Source organism: Abramis brama, assembly GCF_963993115.1.
Source record: "Abramis brama genome assembly, chromosome: 1".
NCBI classification, from domain to species: Eukaryota; Metazoa; Chordata; class Actinopteri; order Cypriniformes; family Leuciscidae; genus Abramis; species Abramis brama.
In genome coordinates this window covers 73,139,387-73,155,516 of record NC_139963.1, presented here as the reverse complement: position 1 = coordinate 73,155,516, position 16,130 = coordinate 73,139,387, and the positions used below count along the sequence as shown (strand labels likewise).

At 36.9% G+C, this 16,130-nt stretch overlaps 1 protein-coding gene across 1 annotated transcript; it reads left to right on the top strand.

Moving 5' to 3' along the window:
- The first annotated feature begins 8,408 nt into the window (after nt 1-8,408).
- LOC311098190 (uncharacterized protein) lies at nt 8,409-13,599 on the top strand. The gene is made up of 6 exons (XM_084138270.1): nt 8,409-8,644; nt 10,721-10,852; nt 10,942-10,972; nt 13,185-13,217; nt 13,348-13,383; nt 13,470-13,599. The coding sequence occupies exons 1-6, from the start codon at nt 8,531-8,533 to the stop codon at nt 13,556-13,558; spliced, it is 435 nt and encodes a 144-aa protein (XP_083994396.1). The 5' UTR covers nt 8,409-8,530; the 3' UTR covers nt 13,559-13,599.
- The last annotated feature ends 2,531 nt before the right edge of the window (nt 13,600-16,130 follow it).

Sequence of the window (16,130 nt, the reverse complement as noted above, 5' to 3'; positions counted from 1 at the left end):
TAGATATCCAGACATTTTTATTTTCACTTTGTTTTAAACAAGGCATGTGTATTTACATTTTTAATAATACAAGATTGTTGTAAATGTCATTCTATGTTAAGATCACTGGGATTACATGAGCAGAGCAAACTTCTGTCCACAAGAGCGTGTGTGTGTGTGTGTGTGTGTGTGTGTGTGTGTGTGTGTGTGTGTGTGTGTGTGTGTAAAAAAAAAAAAAAAAAAAAGTATTTATTTTATTTTATTTTATATTTTATTATTTTAATTATTTATTTTATTTTATATTTGCAGTAAATGTGTAAATTACTAAATGGTCTATTATTTTAGCTGCTAAATAAATGTCATTAAAATGTGATCTTTTTTATTGTTATGGAAAACTTCTAGAATAGAATGTGGAAGAAATGTAATATGTTCTATATGTGTAGTTTTCTTATATTCATAGTAATAAGGATTGCATGCAGAGTCCCATGATCCTCTGCTACACTGATGGAACAAAGTGTAGGTGTATGACCTGACAAAAAGTAATGTGCGACTGAAAGGGCCCTGACTCAAGGGTATATGATGCAACAATGTGTTAGTTATGGGACATGTTGTTCGTTTAGCCAGTCTGATGACATGGGGGAGTCAAGACTATAAAGAAGGAAGGATTCCCCCACTCGTGGTCACACTCTGCAGGCACTCTGTCAGACTGCATGACTGTAAGACTGCATGACTGTAAGACTGCATGACTGTAAGACTGCTGACCTTTCCTTGCAATGGAATAAATAATCTTTAAAGACAATTGATCCATGTTTGTCTCTTATTCAGTATTAGAAATCTGTTTGACTTTTCTACAGAACATGTGTGTGTGTGTGTGTGTGTGTGTGTCATTTATTACATAATGTTACGAGTCACTTAGTCTATTTTTGCATGCAATGTCACATGCTATGCATAGTCTACCTCATATGAATACTTTATACACCTAAACCTCATAAACCCGAATAAGTTAGCAGAACTCAAAAAATGTAAGGCAATCGATTGCCTCAATTTTTTTTAAGTTTTGAAATTCAAAGTTTAAGTAAGCAGAACTGACAGATTTTAAGTTTGTACTTAAACATTTCAAGTTAAGAACAATTAAAATCAGAGTACACTATTTCATACATTTAACTTGAAACCTTCATGTAATCTCAATGTGAACACTTTCATTAGTATTAACTTATAGTTTTATGTTATCATGCTAACAATAGTATGTTATACAGCACTTGCTGCATGAGTGCAACAATATAAAGATTTTATTTGCTCTCAAATCAAGCCGCATGCAGCACTTGTCACCATGATGGGAACTATCCTAAAACCAACATTAACAGAAATTCTTCTAAATTAGCATAACAAAACATTAATCAATACTCAATCTCACACTTAACATTAATCTTGCACAAAAAAACATTATATTACACTTAATTTTAGCATTTACTCTCCCATTCAAGTGCCATCGGCAAAGCATGCTGGGAAATAGGCATCCCAGCCGTTTCAGTTAAACTTAAGTTTGTTTAAATTAAAAGAAATAATTTCATAAAACTCAAAACAATGAAACGGTTCAGTTTACAGTTCTGTGAACTTGAAAGAAAAAGAAAGTGCTAAATACTCCTAAAAGTTAATTTGACTGAACTAATTAGTTTAATTTAAGTTTGTCCTACTCAAACCAATTAATTATTTTGAGCGTTAGGGTTTACAGAATGGCCAGTTTTTAGGGGACGTCCTATACAGTATACACACCTTACATGCAATAAAGTCTATAACTGAATTTAGTCTGATGGATCGAGGTTGTTCCTGAACTTCCTTTTCTACGTGCAATTCACACGAGCTGTAAGCGCTTTATTATAACTATATTAATGTCTCTGTCTGTGAAGATCTGAAATGTCCATCACTATTTCATCATGACCGGGCCTATAGTCAGGAGAAGAAGACCCAACAGCGGGAATATGTCGCAAATCACACTTTATTTTGATGGGGTGTGTAAGACTCCCGGCCTAATGCTGTCCCGGACCGGCATTAGCCTAAATACTTCCTAAAACTATTAAGAGCATTTAAGTTCATTGAAATAAAGCTGAAATTAGGCTGAGTAAATTGGGTATTATATTATAATAATATAATGTTAAATAAATTAACAAATTTGAAATGTTGCCTTGCAATAGACTGAAATAAGTCTATTGCAACAAATTACCACGGAAACAACAAATAAAATTAATTTAAAATCAAAATATGAATAAAACGGGTCTCTGCACCAGTCACGTGACTGAAAACTATGAACAATAAAAATTAAAAATAAAATAATAAAAATGAACTAGATAAAAAAGTTTGTAGACAACCTTTAAGTTGGCATGAAAAAGCCTTGCCAGAAAGTTCGAAGAAGTTTTAAAAGCTTGAATAGAATAGAATAGAATGAGGCATTTATAGCGCTCTCATATGTACTACTGTACACCCAAAGCGCTTCACAATCATATCAGGGATCTCTTCTCAACACCACCAGTACAACAGCGCCAGTGCGCTCACCACACACACACACACACATACACACACACACCAGCTACAGTGGAGAGAGAGAGAGTGATAGAGCCAATTCAGTCACTGATCAACATTTGAATTTAGACACTCCTCCTCCAGAGACTCCTCCTCCCTGGATGACGTAAGCAGCAGCTCGCACTATAAGTTCATTGCTGAAACAGGATAAAGTTTCATTCATTCATTCATTCATCATTCAGCAAACGATCTGCTAAAGGTAAGAAATGTGTTGGTAACACTTTACAATAAGGTTCCTTTATTAAACATTAGTAAATGTATTAACTAACATGAACTAACAATGAGCAATACATTTACTACTGTTTTTGTTCATCTTTGTTAATGTTAGTTAATGAAAATAAAGCTGTTCATTGTTTGTTCGTGTTAGTTCACAGTGCATTACCTAATGTTAACAAGATTTTAATAAAGTATTAGTAAATGTTGAAATTAACATTAACAAAGATGAACAAATGCTGTATAAGTGCAGTTCATTATTAGTTAATGTTAACTAATGTAGTTACCTAATGAACCTTATTGTAAAGTGTTACCAATGTGTTTAATATATTGCATGTTTCAATGCAGTTTGACAGCGTTTTTCCTGATTGGCATATTCATAAACCATATTGCCAAAAAAAGATTAGGTATTCTTGCAGAAGAATAAGGGATGCTGAAGTGTAACATGTTTACGATGAACAACATGTGCGACTCTTTTGAACATGTAACATGCGACTCTGAAGTAAATCAGCGATCGTTGTTTCTGATGCTCGAGATTGAACTCAAATCCTGTTTTTTCTATATGTTCATCAGTATCTGAATCTTCCTCGTTTCCTTAAAACACTTGGATGTCTGTCACTTTCAAAGCGCAAAGCCGTAAAAAAAGTCTGAAATATCTTTTTAATATCAATATATAAGCTCAATATAGGCTATATTAGCGAAATATATATTTTTACATCACGAAAATCTGGCAAGAAAGTACATTTACTAATTATAATTTTATTCAAACGTTTCTAAACTGAAGCACGCAGAGCAATATTGCGGCGTGTCTGTGTCCACTAGCCGCAGTAACGACGCTTTAACGCCTCGCTATAACGCGATAACGCCTCGCTGACGGCTTTGCGTTTGTTCTGTTGAGAGTGCACGTGTGTGATCTGCTTTTTTCCCCAACACGATCAGTTTCAGCATCAGAGATGAGTGACACGATATTTGGAAATTAGCCAAACTTTGTTTCCAAATGCGCCGACTAGTACAGATATTCTGTCAGGTTTGTAAACACAGCCATTATAATCACAACAGTCAAAGCTTCCCAAATGCAATTTTAACATATAACTCGGAACAACATTAGACTGAGTAAATAATGACAGAATTTTCATTTTTGGGTGAACTATAAATCAAGGGTCAACAAAACACACAGACGCAACTGATTACTTTAACCAGCTGTGTTTATGTAAACCTTGTGTGTATTTGACAGTATTATCACAATCAGATGCAGAAGATAAAGTCCAGTAATTGACAGGTTATTGGTAGCCTATGCGCGCGCTCGGGTGCACGCGTTCAGAAGAGACGAATAACAACAGCACGCGAATGTAACGCGTTAAATTGTTATTTGCGTGTGACAAATCAGAAATACGCGTATTTTACACGTTAAATACACGTAAAATACCAGTGAAATACATGTTAAAATCAGTTTGAACGGGCCAGTGTCATTGGCTGCTGAAGACTTGGGTCTAACCATTTCTGTGAGCTTAGGGGGGTGTACCATTCATGGACTACCACCATTTAACATGCTATAGATCAGCCTATTCATTTTGTACTTTTTTTGTATAACCTATAGAAATAATATATTTAAATTGCAGTTTTATGAAAATTTAGATAAAAATAAAATTGCCTTGTTTTTCTCCACTTTTTGTAAATAAACACATTAGTGGACATTCTAGCTTTAACATCAAAGCATGAACATTTGTGTGGGGAAATCAGTTCCAGTGGAGGTGAGCAATCAATGCAGGTTTAAGATATAGATATTATATAAGATACAGACCATTGTAATCAATATCTGTCTTTGGAAAACTACGAGAGCTTGTGTTGTGCTTACATTTACAGCTATCGCAAGCAGGTGCGCTTATTGAAACCTTTTTGTTCAGAGTTTGTGCACTCATCAGACAAACAGTAATTAGGTACACAGGTGATATTATCAATTGAAATGAATTTTTAAGACTTAAAGTATTTTAAAAATGGTATTTAAGACTTTATATATAAAGTATGGAAGACTTTCAGGATTAGAATGAGAGCTTGTGCTCAGGTCAGGACTGGTATAAGAACTTGATTTGGCTTTCCTGACAGCAGAAGTATTGTCCTGCTACCACAATTAAAGATCCTCCTAGGGTAACTGTACCCATTAAGCCCACCAAAATCTAAGTTTAGGTTTTTTTCATAGATATTGACATAGTTTATAAGAAAAAGCATTTGTTAAAGGAGCCGTATGTAAGATTGTGGCCAAAACTGGTACTGCAATCACTTTCAAATTACTGTAGAGCGGTGTATCCCCTCCCCCTCCCCCTGACTCGAGGTTGCCAGATATGCTGCAGGATCCAGCACGAACGTTTGTAGCTGCAGCTGTGGTAACTAGAGCAGAGCTGGCAACCCGGATGCCGAAACACTACTGACTTTGTGATTAGTAGATAGGTGGAGGGTGGAGCATCAGGCCAAAACACAAGATGACAACATCAACATCAGTTGAGGGCTGCAACTTCACTTTTAAATGACAATATCCTGGCCGGACTACTGTTGTCAGTGATATAAGTATTTGAAATGAACATGATTTCTTAATGTCTAGTGACATATCAGGGCCATTTTATGATTAGTTGAAATACATTTCTTACATACAGCTCCTTTAAAATGCAAGATTAATCTCTCATTTGAAATTGTATTAATTAGTTGATGTACATTTTAGAATATAAAATTAAGATAATTTAGGAATAAAGTCAGAAGTCTGGCATGGGCTTAATTGGTACTTTGGCACTATTTAAGCCTGCGTGTGTTCCAAATAAGCCCACATCATCATTGATTAACAAAATATAAAAAAATAATTGATTTTAAAGAAGTAAAACATAAATATATTTATTCAGTGACAATTTATTGTTAATTATTCAGTGACAATTTATTCAGTTAAAAAAAATTCCTTTTGCTAATGTTTAATTAGAGCCCAAAAAGTAAACAAAAATAACGACTTTATTCCACTATTCATTTCCTTCTCGTCGCTTGATAAACTTAAGATTGAGCCACTGATGTCACATGGACTACTTTGATGATGTCTGTATTGCCTTTCTGGACGTGAACAGTATGCCGTCCATTGACTTTCAATGGAGGAACAGAAAGCTCTCGGACTAAATCTAAAATATCTTAAACTGTGTTCCGAAGATGAACGGAGGTCTCACGGGCTTGGAACGACATGAGGGAGAGTCATTAATGACAATTTTCATTTTTGGGTGAACTAACCCTTTAAGCCGGCTTGGCTCCTGAGTTATGCCTGGTCAAAGGTGGTAGTTAAACCGGGTGTATCTCGGGAAGGAAGCTGAGTTGGGGCCAGGGTTTCGGGGGGTCTCCTAGTGGGCCCCCCACACCGGGAGTATGCAGCCTTAAGCTGGCTTGACTCTGGAGTTATGCCCGATCAAAGTTCCACAGGAAGAGACCATATCTCGGGAAGAAAGCTGAGTTAGGGCTCGATAACCCGGCATAGGCGGCCCATTGGGTGACCCCTCCATGCCCTGAGTCCAGAACCCCAACTCGGCTCTGGTCCCGAGTTTTGCCTGGACAAAGTTGGACAGGAAGTGGCGGTATCTCGGAGCAGGACAGTCCCAGGGGCTCAGGACTGTGGGGAATGTAGGAGCTGGGAGCTCTCCATGTCAGGAATCTCAAGCCTTAACTCAGCTTGGCTCCCGAATTATGCCCGGTTATACATAAAGGACTTTAGGACAAAACGGGCTCTGTAAGTAGGGTAAGGTTAAAAGGTTAGTAAGGTAAAAGCACACAAAGACATGTTATCATTAAACAGTTTCAGAAACACATACGGTGGGCTTAAATGGTTCCACAGTGAGTAATGGTGAAAAAAGACAATGTTTTCCTTTAAAAATGTAAGATATGTTTACAAATACATGCATGGAGCTTAAATATACTGTGGACTAGTATCATAGTAATTTTCATTGTGCCCACATTGAGAAATGTTAAGTTTTTTTCATTCAAGGTTAGTTTGTGTTGGCTGTAGTTTGCATGCGTTTTGTGGCACTGTACCATTTAAGCCCATCTTTAAAAAAAAGTTAATTTATAAAAATAATCTTCTCTACAAAAGAATTTGATATATTTATTTGTAAATTAATGTAAAATGAATCACAAAACATTCATTGTTTGCAGTTCACATGCTTAATTCTTTGGCAGTCTATCTTCCTGTAAGGCTAATGGTTTGACCTAGAGATTAGCTTTGAACACAAGCTAATAAAACTCATCTTTCCATTTAAAGGAAAATTATATAAAATGATAAAGTACTATTTGTTCATCAATGTAGTTACCAAAGAAATGGCTGAAAATTGCAGAAATGTGTTGATTTCTGGAGGGTCTCGAAACACCAGTTTTGGGGTGTGTGTGTGTGTGAGTCCCCTGAGACAGCACATGGGTGGGGCTAACTCAACATTGCCACATGTGATTTGTATGCAATAAAAAATGCCAGGGAAGTAACAAATCACTGGATTGGTTAAAATAATAAGCAGCATAAAATATTATTTTCTGTTTTTTTATTTTACTTCAGAGTTGAAAGTGGGCTTAATGGGTACACTTACTCTCACGTCCTTGAGTCGACATCTCAGGCTAATGTCTAGGGCTTTCATGCGTTCTTGTGAGCACACCTACACAACCGTAAGGAGTCCAGACACCTTCAAGCACGGCGGCGTGGGTATTCTCGTTCCCAATGCGCTAAGCAGCGCAGCATCGACTGTAGCTTTTGAAAGGGAATGTTCCGGGTTACTTGACTGTAACCCTGTTCCCTGAAAAAGCGGAACGAGATGCTGCGCTGTATTGCCGAGCTGGGGATGTCCCGGGACTGCTCTTCAGACAAAATATCCTGACGATGCACCCGTGGCTCATCTATTTATAGCCTCGTGTCGCGAGTGCGCGCCGATGACGTCACCGACCGTGACTATAATACCTCCGACGTGTTACACACAATATTCACAGCTGGTCACGATTAAAGACGTTCCCAATGCGCTGAGCAGCGCAGCATCTCGTTCCGCTTTCTCAGGGAACAGGGTTACAGTCAAGTAACCCGAATCGTTCCCACACCCGGGGTTGGCAGTTGATGGAAAACACAGTGTATTGCAGCAAACAAACTGGGTCAGAGACTGCAGATTCACCTAAAAAGCCTCGATATCCATCTAAAAATATCTATGAAGAGATTGTATGTGAACTCGTTTAGTGGAAAACAAGTTTGCCGGTGGAGTAATCCACATTCAGGCTCGTGCACGAGCTGTGACGTCATTCGTCGGGAGTAAATGTCTCGCTTGCAGGAGTCGCTAGAAAAAGATTTACACATTCTAAAATGTAATGAAATACTTGTAATTTCAATGTTTTAAATAGTTATGAAAATAAATATTTCTTCAGAAAACACAAGTCTATTTTTAGAATGGTTGTCAATGGTGAAACATGTTTATTTGCTGTTGGTTTGTTAAAGATAGCAGTAAAAAGCACTTCTGAATGTGAATATCTTTTTTTCGTGTTTCTTGTTATTTGAAAAAATGTTTTTGAAAAAAATTAAAGAATTATTATAGAAAACAACTTAATGATCAATATAAGATAAATTAAAGAAGATGAGACTAACATTTCTGACGCTTTAAATGCACATCATTGCACCTTTTTCACATGTTTTAAATGTTTGCTGTAATAAAAACACTTGTCATGGAATATAATATGCAATAATTTGTTCTGTGATTTGTATAACAGCTTCTTCTGCAACATGAATAACATCAGTGTGACCTGTGGAGAGATGGAGAGGGTTGTGTACAAACTTCCCTCTGATTTACTGAATCACACACTCAATGGAGTCTGTGAGCAGAGCTGGCACTCAGAGGTGACTAACACACACACACACACACACACACACACACTGTCTGTGAGCAGAGCTGGCACTCAGAGGTGACTATTACACACACACACACACACACACACACACACACACGGACTGTGAGCAGAGCTGGCTCTCAGAGGTGACTATCACACACACACACACACAGGGACGTGCACAGACATTTTGTGTACACAAGTGAAATAAAGGGCACTTCTCATAATTACGTTTTTTTTTTTTTTTTTTTTTTACAAAAAAGTATATATATTAACGCAACTCTGACTTCCTTTTTATAAAATTTATTAAAAAAGTTAATTAATTTTATCTTCCTCAAACTCACGCAATTGTTTCATTTTCAAAAGATGTCTACAAAATAATCCGTTCACACAGAAACCATGGTCTCCTTAGTATTCACTAGGTTTATAGAGCAGCAAAGCAAACCATTCCACAATGTGCATGTTTTGAAAACATTTTCTATGCTACAAGTTTCAAGTATATATGAAGAGTTCAGATGCAAAAGCCTCTAAGTGCCATCTGAAATTTTCTTCTAAAATGAGCATTTTTTTTCAAGTTCAGTAATTTAACTTAAATGACAATTAATAGGTAATTTTCATTGCCAGTAATGTGAAATAAGTGAACATAAACATACAAGCTTGATAAAAATGATCATTATAAGGAAATTTCAGATGGCACTTAGAGGCTTTTTCATCTGAACTCTTCATATTTAGAATAACCTAAATAACTGCATCAAGCAGAGGGGCGTGTTTTACTAATAATTTGTTTATTTTTGCACAAGGCACTACATCGTTTTAATTATTTTGGAATACATAACACTTTAAAATTAAACTTCCCAAAATAATTAAGTAAAAATTCAATAAAAGCCAATGTCAAGTATGTATTTGTGGTTGTATGGAATACTATTTTATAAAGGTTTAGAGGAAATAAAAAAAGTTAAATTACTCATAAATAAAAAGTTAATTTATAAATATTGTTATTTTGAATGTTTAATGTTTACTTATTTCTACTCAGTTTTATTTATTAATGTACCAGATGCAGTTACTCAGATTTACTACATTTTTTAGAGTGTATCCTCCATCTGTTTGCATCTGTAGATTTCTTCTAAATTCACCAATTTAGATTTCTAAATTTCAGGGGGAAAGACTCTTGATGTAAGTCATTAACTGGGGACGTTCTGTATGCAAATTAGGCGTCAACTAGTTAAAATGCGCACATTTGCATCTAATTGACAGGGCAATGCAGGTAAATAGGAATTAAAATAAATTATTTATTGATAACAGACCGCTGTGCGGAGTATAACAGACCGTTGCCATGAAAAACAGAGCGTTGCTATGGACTCACAGGATTCTAACCGTAGAGATGGAGCGTACTATTTTCTTTAGCGGAAGCAATACAATCGGGTTTAACAATCGGGGGAGAGGGAGAGGGAGAGGGAGCGCTTCAGAACTCCTGACCTGATATTTAGATATACTATTCTTCAAAAAATATATTTGTTTGACAGGGAAGCTGTGCGCAAACAGAAATATATATTATTTTTCAAAAAAAAAAAAAAAAAAGCACCCCAGAAAAAAGGGCACTTTCTCTCCAGGAATAAAAAGGGCAGGTGCTCAAGCCCCCTTTGATGTCTATGTGTGCACGTGCCTGCACACACACACACACACACACACACTGACTGTGAGCAGAGCTGGTTCTCAGAGGTGACTTTTACACACACACACACTCACACACTCACTCACTCACTCACTCTCTCACACTCACACTCACACTCACACTCTCTCCATCTCTCTCTCTCACACACACACACACACACACACACACACTCATGATCTGATCCTCTTGTGTGTGTTCAGGAACATATGGATCGTCTGTTAGCAGATCCATCAGATCCTGAAACACTGAGTGATCACACACACACACACACACACACACACTCATGATCTGATCCTCTTGTGTTTGGTGTGTTCAGGACGGGCGTCTGATAGCAGATCCATCAGATCCTGAAACACTGAGTGATCACACACACTCACACACACACTCACACTCGATCCTCTTGTGTGTGTTCAGGACGGCCGCCTGTTAGCACATCCATCAGATCCACACAGACTGAGTGATCCTGTTATTTCAGTCTCATCTGATCGTCTCGTCACGTCTCGCTGTGTGAATGTCTTTCATGAGATCCTCTGTGACGCTTCAGGAGTAAATCAACTCTCAACACATCATTCCTCTGTTTTCATATTTAATCTTTCATTAACATGATTCTCTAATGCTTCTTTCTTTCATCACAGTCTCATCACAGTCTTAAGACCATGTTCAGAGGTGAGAGAGACACTTCAGTGAAACACATCAATCAGGGATGCACGATATATACGGGATCTGCCGATATATGATCCTCTTTAATGTTATCGGTATCGGCCGATATATGTACATTTTTAATGTTATCGGCCGATATATGTTCATTTTAAATGTTATCGGTATCGGCCAATATATGATCCTTTTAAATGTTATCGGTCAATATATGTTCATCTTTAATATTATCGGTATCGGTTGATATATGTCTATTTTTAATGTTATCGGCTGATATATGTCTATTTTTAATGTTATCGGTATCGGTCAATATATGTCCATTTTTAATGTTATCGGTATCGGCCGATATATGTCCATTTTTAATGTTATCGGCTGATATATGTCTATTTTTAATGTTATCGGTATTGGTCAATATATGTTCATCTTTAATATTATCGGTATCGGTTGATATATGTCCATTTTTAATGTTATTGGTATCGGCCGATATATGTCCATTTTTAATGTTATCGTATCAGCCGATATATGTTAATTTTTAATGTTATAGGTACCGGCTGATATATGTCTATTTTTAATGTTATTGGCTGATATATGTCTATTTTTAATGTTATCGGTATCGGCCAATATATGTCCATTTTTAATGTTATCGGTATCGGTCAATATATGTTCATCTTTAATATTATCGGTATCGGTTGATATATGTCCATTTTTAATGTTATCGGTATCGGCCGATATATGTTCATCTTTAATATTATCAGTATCAGTTGATATATGTCCATTTTTAATGTTATCGGTATCGGTCAATATATGTTCATCTTTAATATTATCGGTATCGGTTGATATATGTCCATTTTTAATGTTATAGGTATCGGCTGATACATGTCTTTTTTTAATTTTATCGGCTGATATATGTCTATTTTTAATGTTATCGGTATCGGCCGATATATGTCCATTTTTAATGTTATCGGTATTGGTCAATATATGTTCATCTTTAATATTATCAGTATCAGTTGATATATGTCCATTTTTAATGTTATCGGACGATATATGTCCATTTTTAATGTTATTGGTATCAGCCGATATATGTTCATCTTTAATGTTATAGGTATCAGCCGATATATGTCCATTTTTAATGTTATCGGTATCGGTCAATATATGTTCATCTTTAATATTATCAGTATCAGTTGATATATGTTCATCTTTAATGTTATCGGCCGATATATGTCCATTTTTAATGTTATCGGTATCAGCCGATATATGTTCATCTTTAATGTTATAGGTATCAGCCGATATATGTCCATTTTTAATGTTATCGGTATCAGTTGATATATGTTCATCTTTAATGTTATCGGCCGATATATGTCCATTTTTAATGTTATTGGTATCAGCCGATATATGTTCATCTATCGGTATCGGTTGATATATGTCCATTTTTAATGTTATAGGTATCGGCTGATATATGTCTTTTTTAAATTTTATCGGCTGATATATGTCTATTTTTAATGTTATCGGTATCGGCCGATATATGTCCATTTTTAATGTTATCGGTATCGGTCAATATATGTTCATCTTTAATATTATCAGTATCAGTTGATATATGTCCATTTTTAATGTTATCGGCCGATATATGTCCATTTTTAATGTTATTGGTATCAGCCGATATATGTTCATCTTTAATGTTATAGGTATCAGCCGATATATGTCCAATTTTAATGTTATCGGTATCGGTCAATATATGTTCATCTTTAATATTATCAGTATCAGTTGATATATGTTCATCTTTAATGTTATCGGCCGCTATATGTCCATTTTTAATGTTATAGGTATCAGCCGATATATGTCAATTTTTAATGTTATCGTATCGGTCGATATATGTTCATTTTTAATGTTAGCGGTATCGGCCGATATATGTTAATTTTTTAATGTTATCGGCCGATATACGTCCATTTTTAATGTTATTAGTATCGGCCGATATATAATTGTGTGCTTGGCTTTTAATGGTGAGAATTTTGTTTGTAATCAGGCTCTCAAAAATTTAGATTTTGATTTATCGGGCAATATATCAGTTATTCGGCTTTCAAATATAAAGAACTATTGGTTATCGGTATCGGCCAAAATGTTGGTATCAGTGCATCCCTAAGATCAGTGTGTCCTGAATCAGACTAAACTCTGTGTTGAACTGAATGTTCTGTAAGTGAATCATGATGATTGTGAATGTGTTTTTCAGTGAGGAATGAAACTGCAGCGACTCCAAACTCAGGTGAGTTTCAGCTGATAAATGTGTGTCTAATTCACTAATAAAACACTGATTCAGATCTGATTCAGACTCAATCCAGTGTGAATGTTTTCTGTCATATTTCTGATATTTGTGATCGTTGTGTGTTTTAAAGATGTGAATGAAGTGACTCCGTCTCTCCAGATCTCAGGTAAAACATCAAGAGCTTTAAACATCAATGCTAATATTGATTTATCATTATAGATCAGCTGATCTGATATTTGATCACTTGTATAGATCAGTTGTGGTGGCTGTTTGCTCTCTTCATCTTCATCTTCATCATCTTCATCATCTGTTTTATACTGCGTAAAAGGATCTTCAGGTGAGTCCAGACTGATCTTATAACGTCGTACTTCAGTCTTTATATCTGACACTAGTTCACAAGAGCTCAGGTCATCGTCAATCACATTTTGAGGAGTCATTTACAGCGGCTTCGAACACGGCTCAACCAATCAGAATCAAGAACTGGAACTAAAATGAATGTTTGACTATTTTTGACTACATTTGACTATGACCGTTTAAATGTTTATATTTCAACAATGAGTTGGAGTAGATAGTCATATATCATTAGAAGACTGCATTATAAACGCTCTAAATGTGCAGTTTAAACTCAGTTTATTGCCCTGTATAATTCTAGAAAGCTGATGGAATGGAGATCAGGATTGAATGGGGAGATCAGCTTGAATCGGTGAGCGCCGGCAGATCTGCCTTCTGCACACAACCTCAAGATCATGATTACTGGAGAACACAACATGAAGAGAGAATAAATCTCAGTACAAGCTAGAACTGAAAACGGAAGGCTGCTATTGTGAACACAAGTACAGTCACCATTACGTTCTTTGTCACTGTCATTGTCTTCTTCACTGTCACTGTCATCGTCATTGTCTGCACTACAGTTCCCATGATCCTCCTTGGCCCACATCTGCCAGTCATCAACATCATGGTCTTCAGCTGTTGTCTCGTTATCATCTGTGTATTTAAGTCCCCTTCATGTCCTTGTCGGTGATTGTGTTGGTTTGTGTACGCTATATGTGCCTCACATGCTGTTTCGTTCTTGGATTATACTTCCATTGTGTGAAATAAATCTTTGTTACTTTGTACCCGTTGCTAGTGGTGGGCAGATCGAGGCTTCGGGAAACAATGAAACAGTTGAAGCAAATGTGCCATATTGTGCCGACACCCATCTCAACGGTGACACCTAGTGGTCACTTGCAGGTGTTGATCTGAAACAACCTTGACAATGAGGCATTAAAAGATTTGTTTTTTTTTTATTATTGTATTTTTCTAATAAAATGAAGCTTGTAACCTGTAGGCTCCTCACTGTGCATAATGTTATTTTGGTCCTGCAAAATGAATATTAATAAAAGAAATCAAGCCACAATGTCTCACTTTTTTATAGATTTTTATTCAAAAATATTAATTTTTCTGCTGTGGAAGGACTTAGCCTACTTCTTTCTTTACAGATAATTTCTCCAGCCTTTCAGTAATGTGTCACTATATGTATACTCTGTCTGTCTCTAGCCTATCAGTCAATGTGTAAATTTAAATGTAAGCCTAAATATAACTAAACAAATCACACTGTAAATGTCACTATATCACCAAAAATCCGCTATCTCAAAATCAAACTCCTCTCATAAAAACCCACGAGGTCAAGATGCGTTGACTTCACTTTTATACAGATGTGCGATTGTGTGGTCCGTTCCCGACCCTGTCAATCAAACGCTGATTCGGCGGACCATGCCACCTGTCGAAACACCTGTGAAACTCTCAGAAGCTTCAATTAGCCGCAGTCACGTGACATGGGTGTTTTGAATCCCGCTTCGGATCAGTGTTTTCGAAACATCTGCGCTTCGGGAACTCGAAAAGCTTCGGAACATCAGTTTCGCATCAGCCATCCCTAGATTATAGCCTACTACCAGAGCCCGTCTACGGAGAGCCTGGCCACTCCCTATTAAGTCCTATTGTACTGAATTTTGGTTGTAGTTCCACCAGAGCTCCACTGGGGGCGATCGCCCATGAGTGCAGACTGAATGGGAGTCTATGGGGCTAGACGGCTAAATGTGTCTCTTTCACCCGATTGCCGTTGAGAAATCTCAGATTTGATTGTAGGTTTTGCAAGTTCAACATGGATTATAGGTCGAAAGTTGAATGAACGAGTACTTAAGTCCTTTCGATTTCTTACAGGTTGAGTTGTTGTTGCCCATAACACGCTAGCATTCTGCTAATGAACGCTGATTGGTCAGTGAAGGACTGATTACGACCAGAGATACCGCTTGATGGCATCGTGGCGTCTGAAGCGGGACCAGAAACAAACAAAACAGAAACTCTTCTAGCACGTGTGTTTACCTGTGTCAGCTGTGTTGTGTATTTACCTGTGTCAGCTGTGTTGTGTGTTTACCTGTGTCAGCTGTGTTGTGTGTTTACTTGTGTCAGCTGTGTTGTGTGTTGTGTTGTGTGTTTACCTGTGTCAGCTGTGTTGTGTGTTTACCTGTGTCAGCTGAGTTGTGTGTTTACTTGTGTCAGCTGTGTTGTGTGTTTCCCTGTGTCAGCTGTGGTGTGTGTTGTGTTGTGTGTTTACCTGTGTCAGCTGTGTTGTGTGTTTACCTGTGTCAGCTGTGTTGTGTGTTTACCTGTGTCAGCTGTGTTGTGTTTCCCTGTGTCAGCTGTGTTGTGTGTTTACCTGTGTCAGCTGTGTTGTGTGTTTACCTGTGTCAGCTGTGTTGTGTTTCCCTGTGTCAGCTGTGTTGTGTGTTTCCCTGTGTCAGCTGTGTCGTGTGTTGTGTTGTGTGTTTACCTGTGTCAGCTGTGTTGTGTGTTTCCCTGTGTCAGCTGTGTTGTGTGTTTACCTGTGTCGGCTGTGTTGTGTGTTTACCTGTGTCGGCTGTGTTGTGTGTTTAC

Excerpts from the sequence above, each read along its gene's own strand:
- LOC311098190 (XM_084138270.1), top strand. The coding sequence starts at position 8,531 with ATGAATAACATCAGTGTGACCTGTGGAGAGATGGAGAGGGTTGTGTAC. Across the intron at positions 10,973-13,184 it reads TCTTAAGACCATGTTCAGAG|TGAGGAATGAAACTGCAGCG; the intron begins GTGAGAGAGACA and ends TGTGTTTTTCAG. Across the intron at positions 13,218-13,347 it reads TGCAGCGACTCCAAACTCAG|ATGTGAATGAAGTGACTCCG; the intron begins GTGAGTTTCAGC and ends TGTGTTTTAAAG.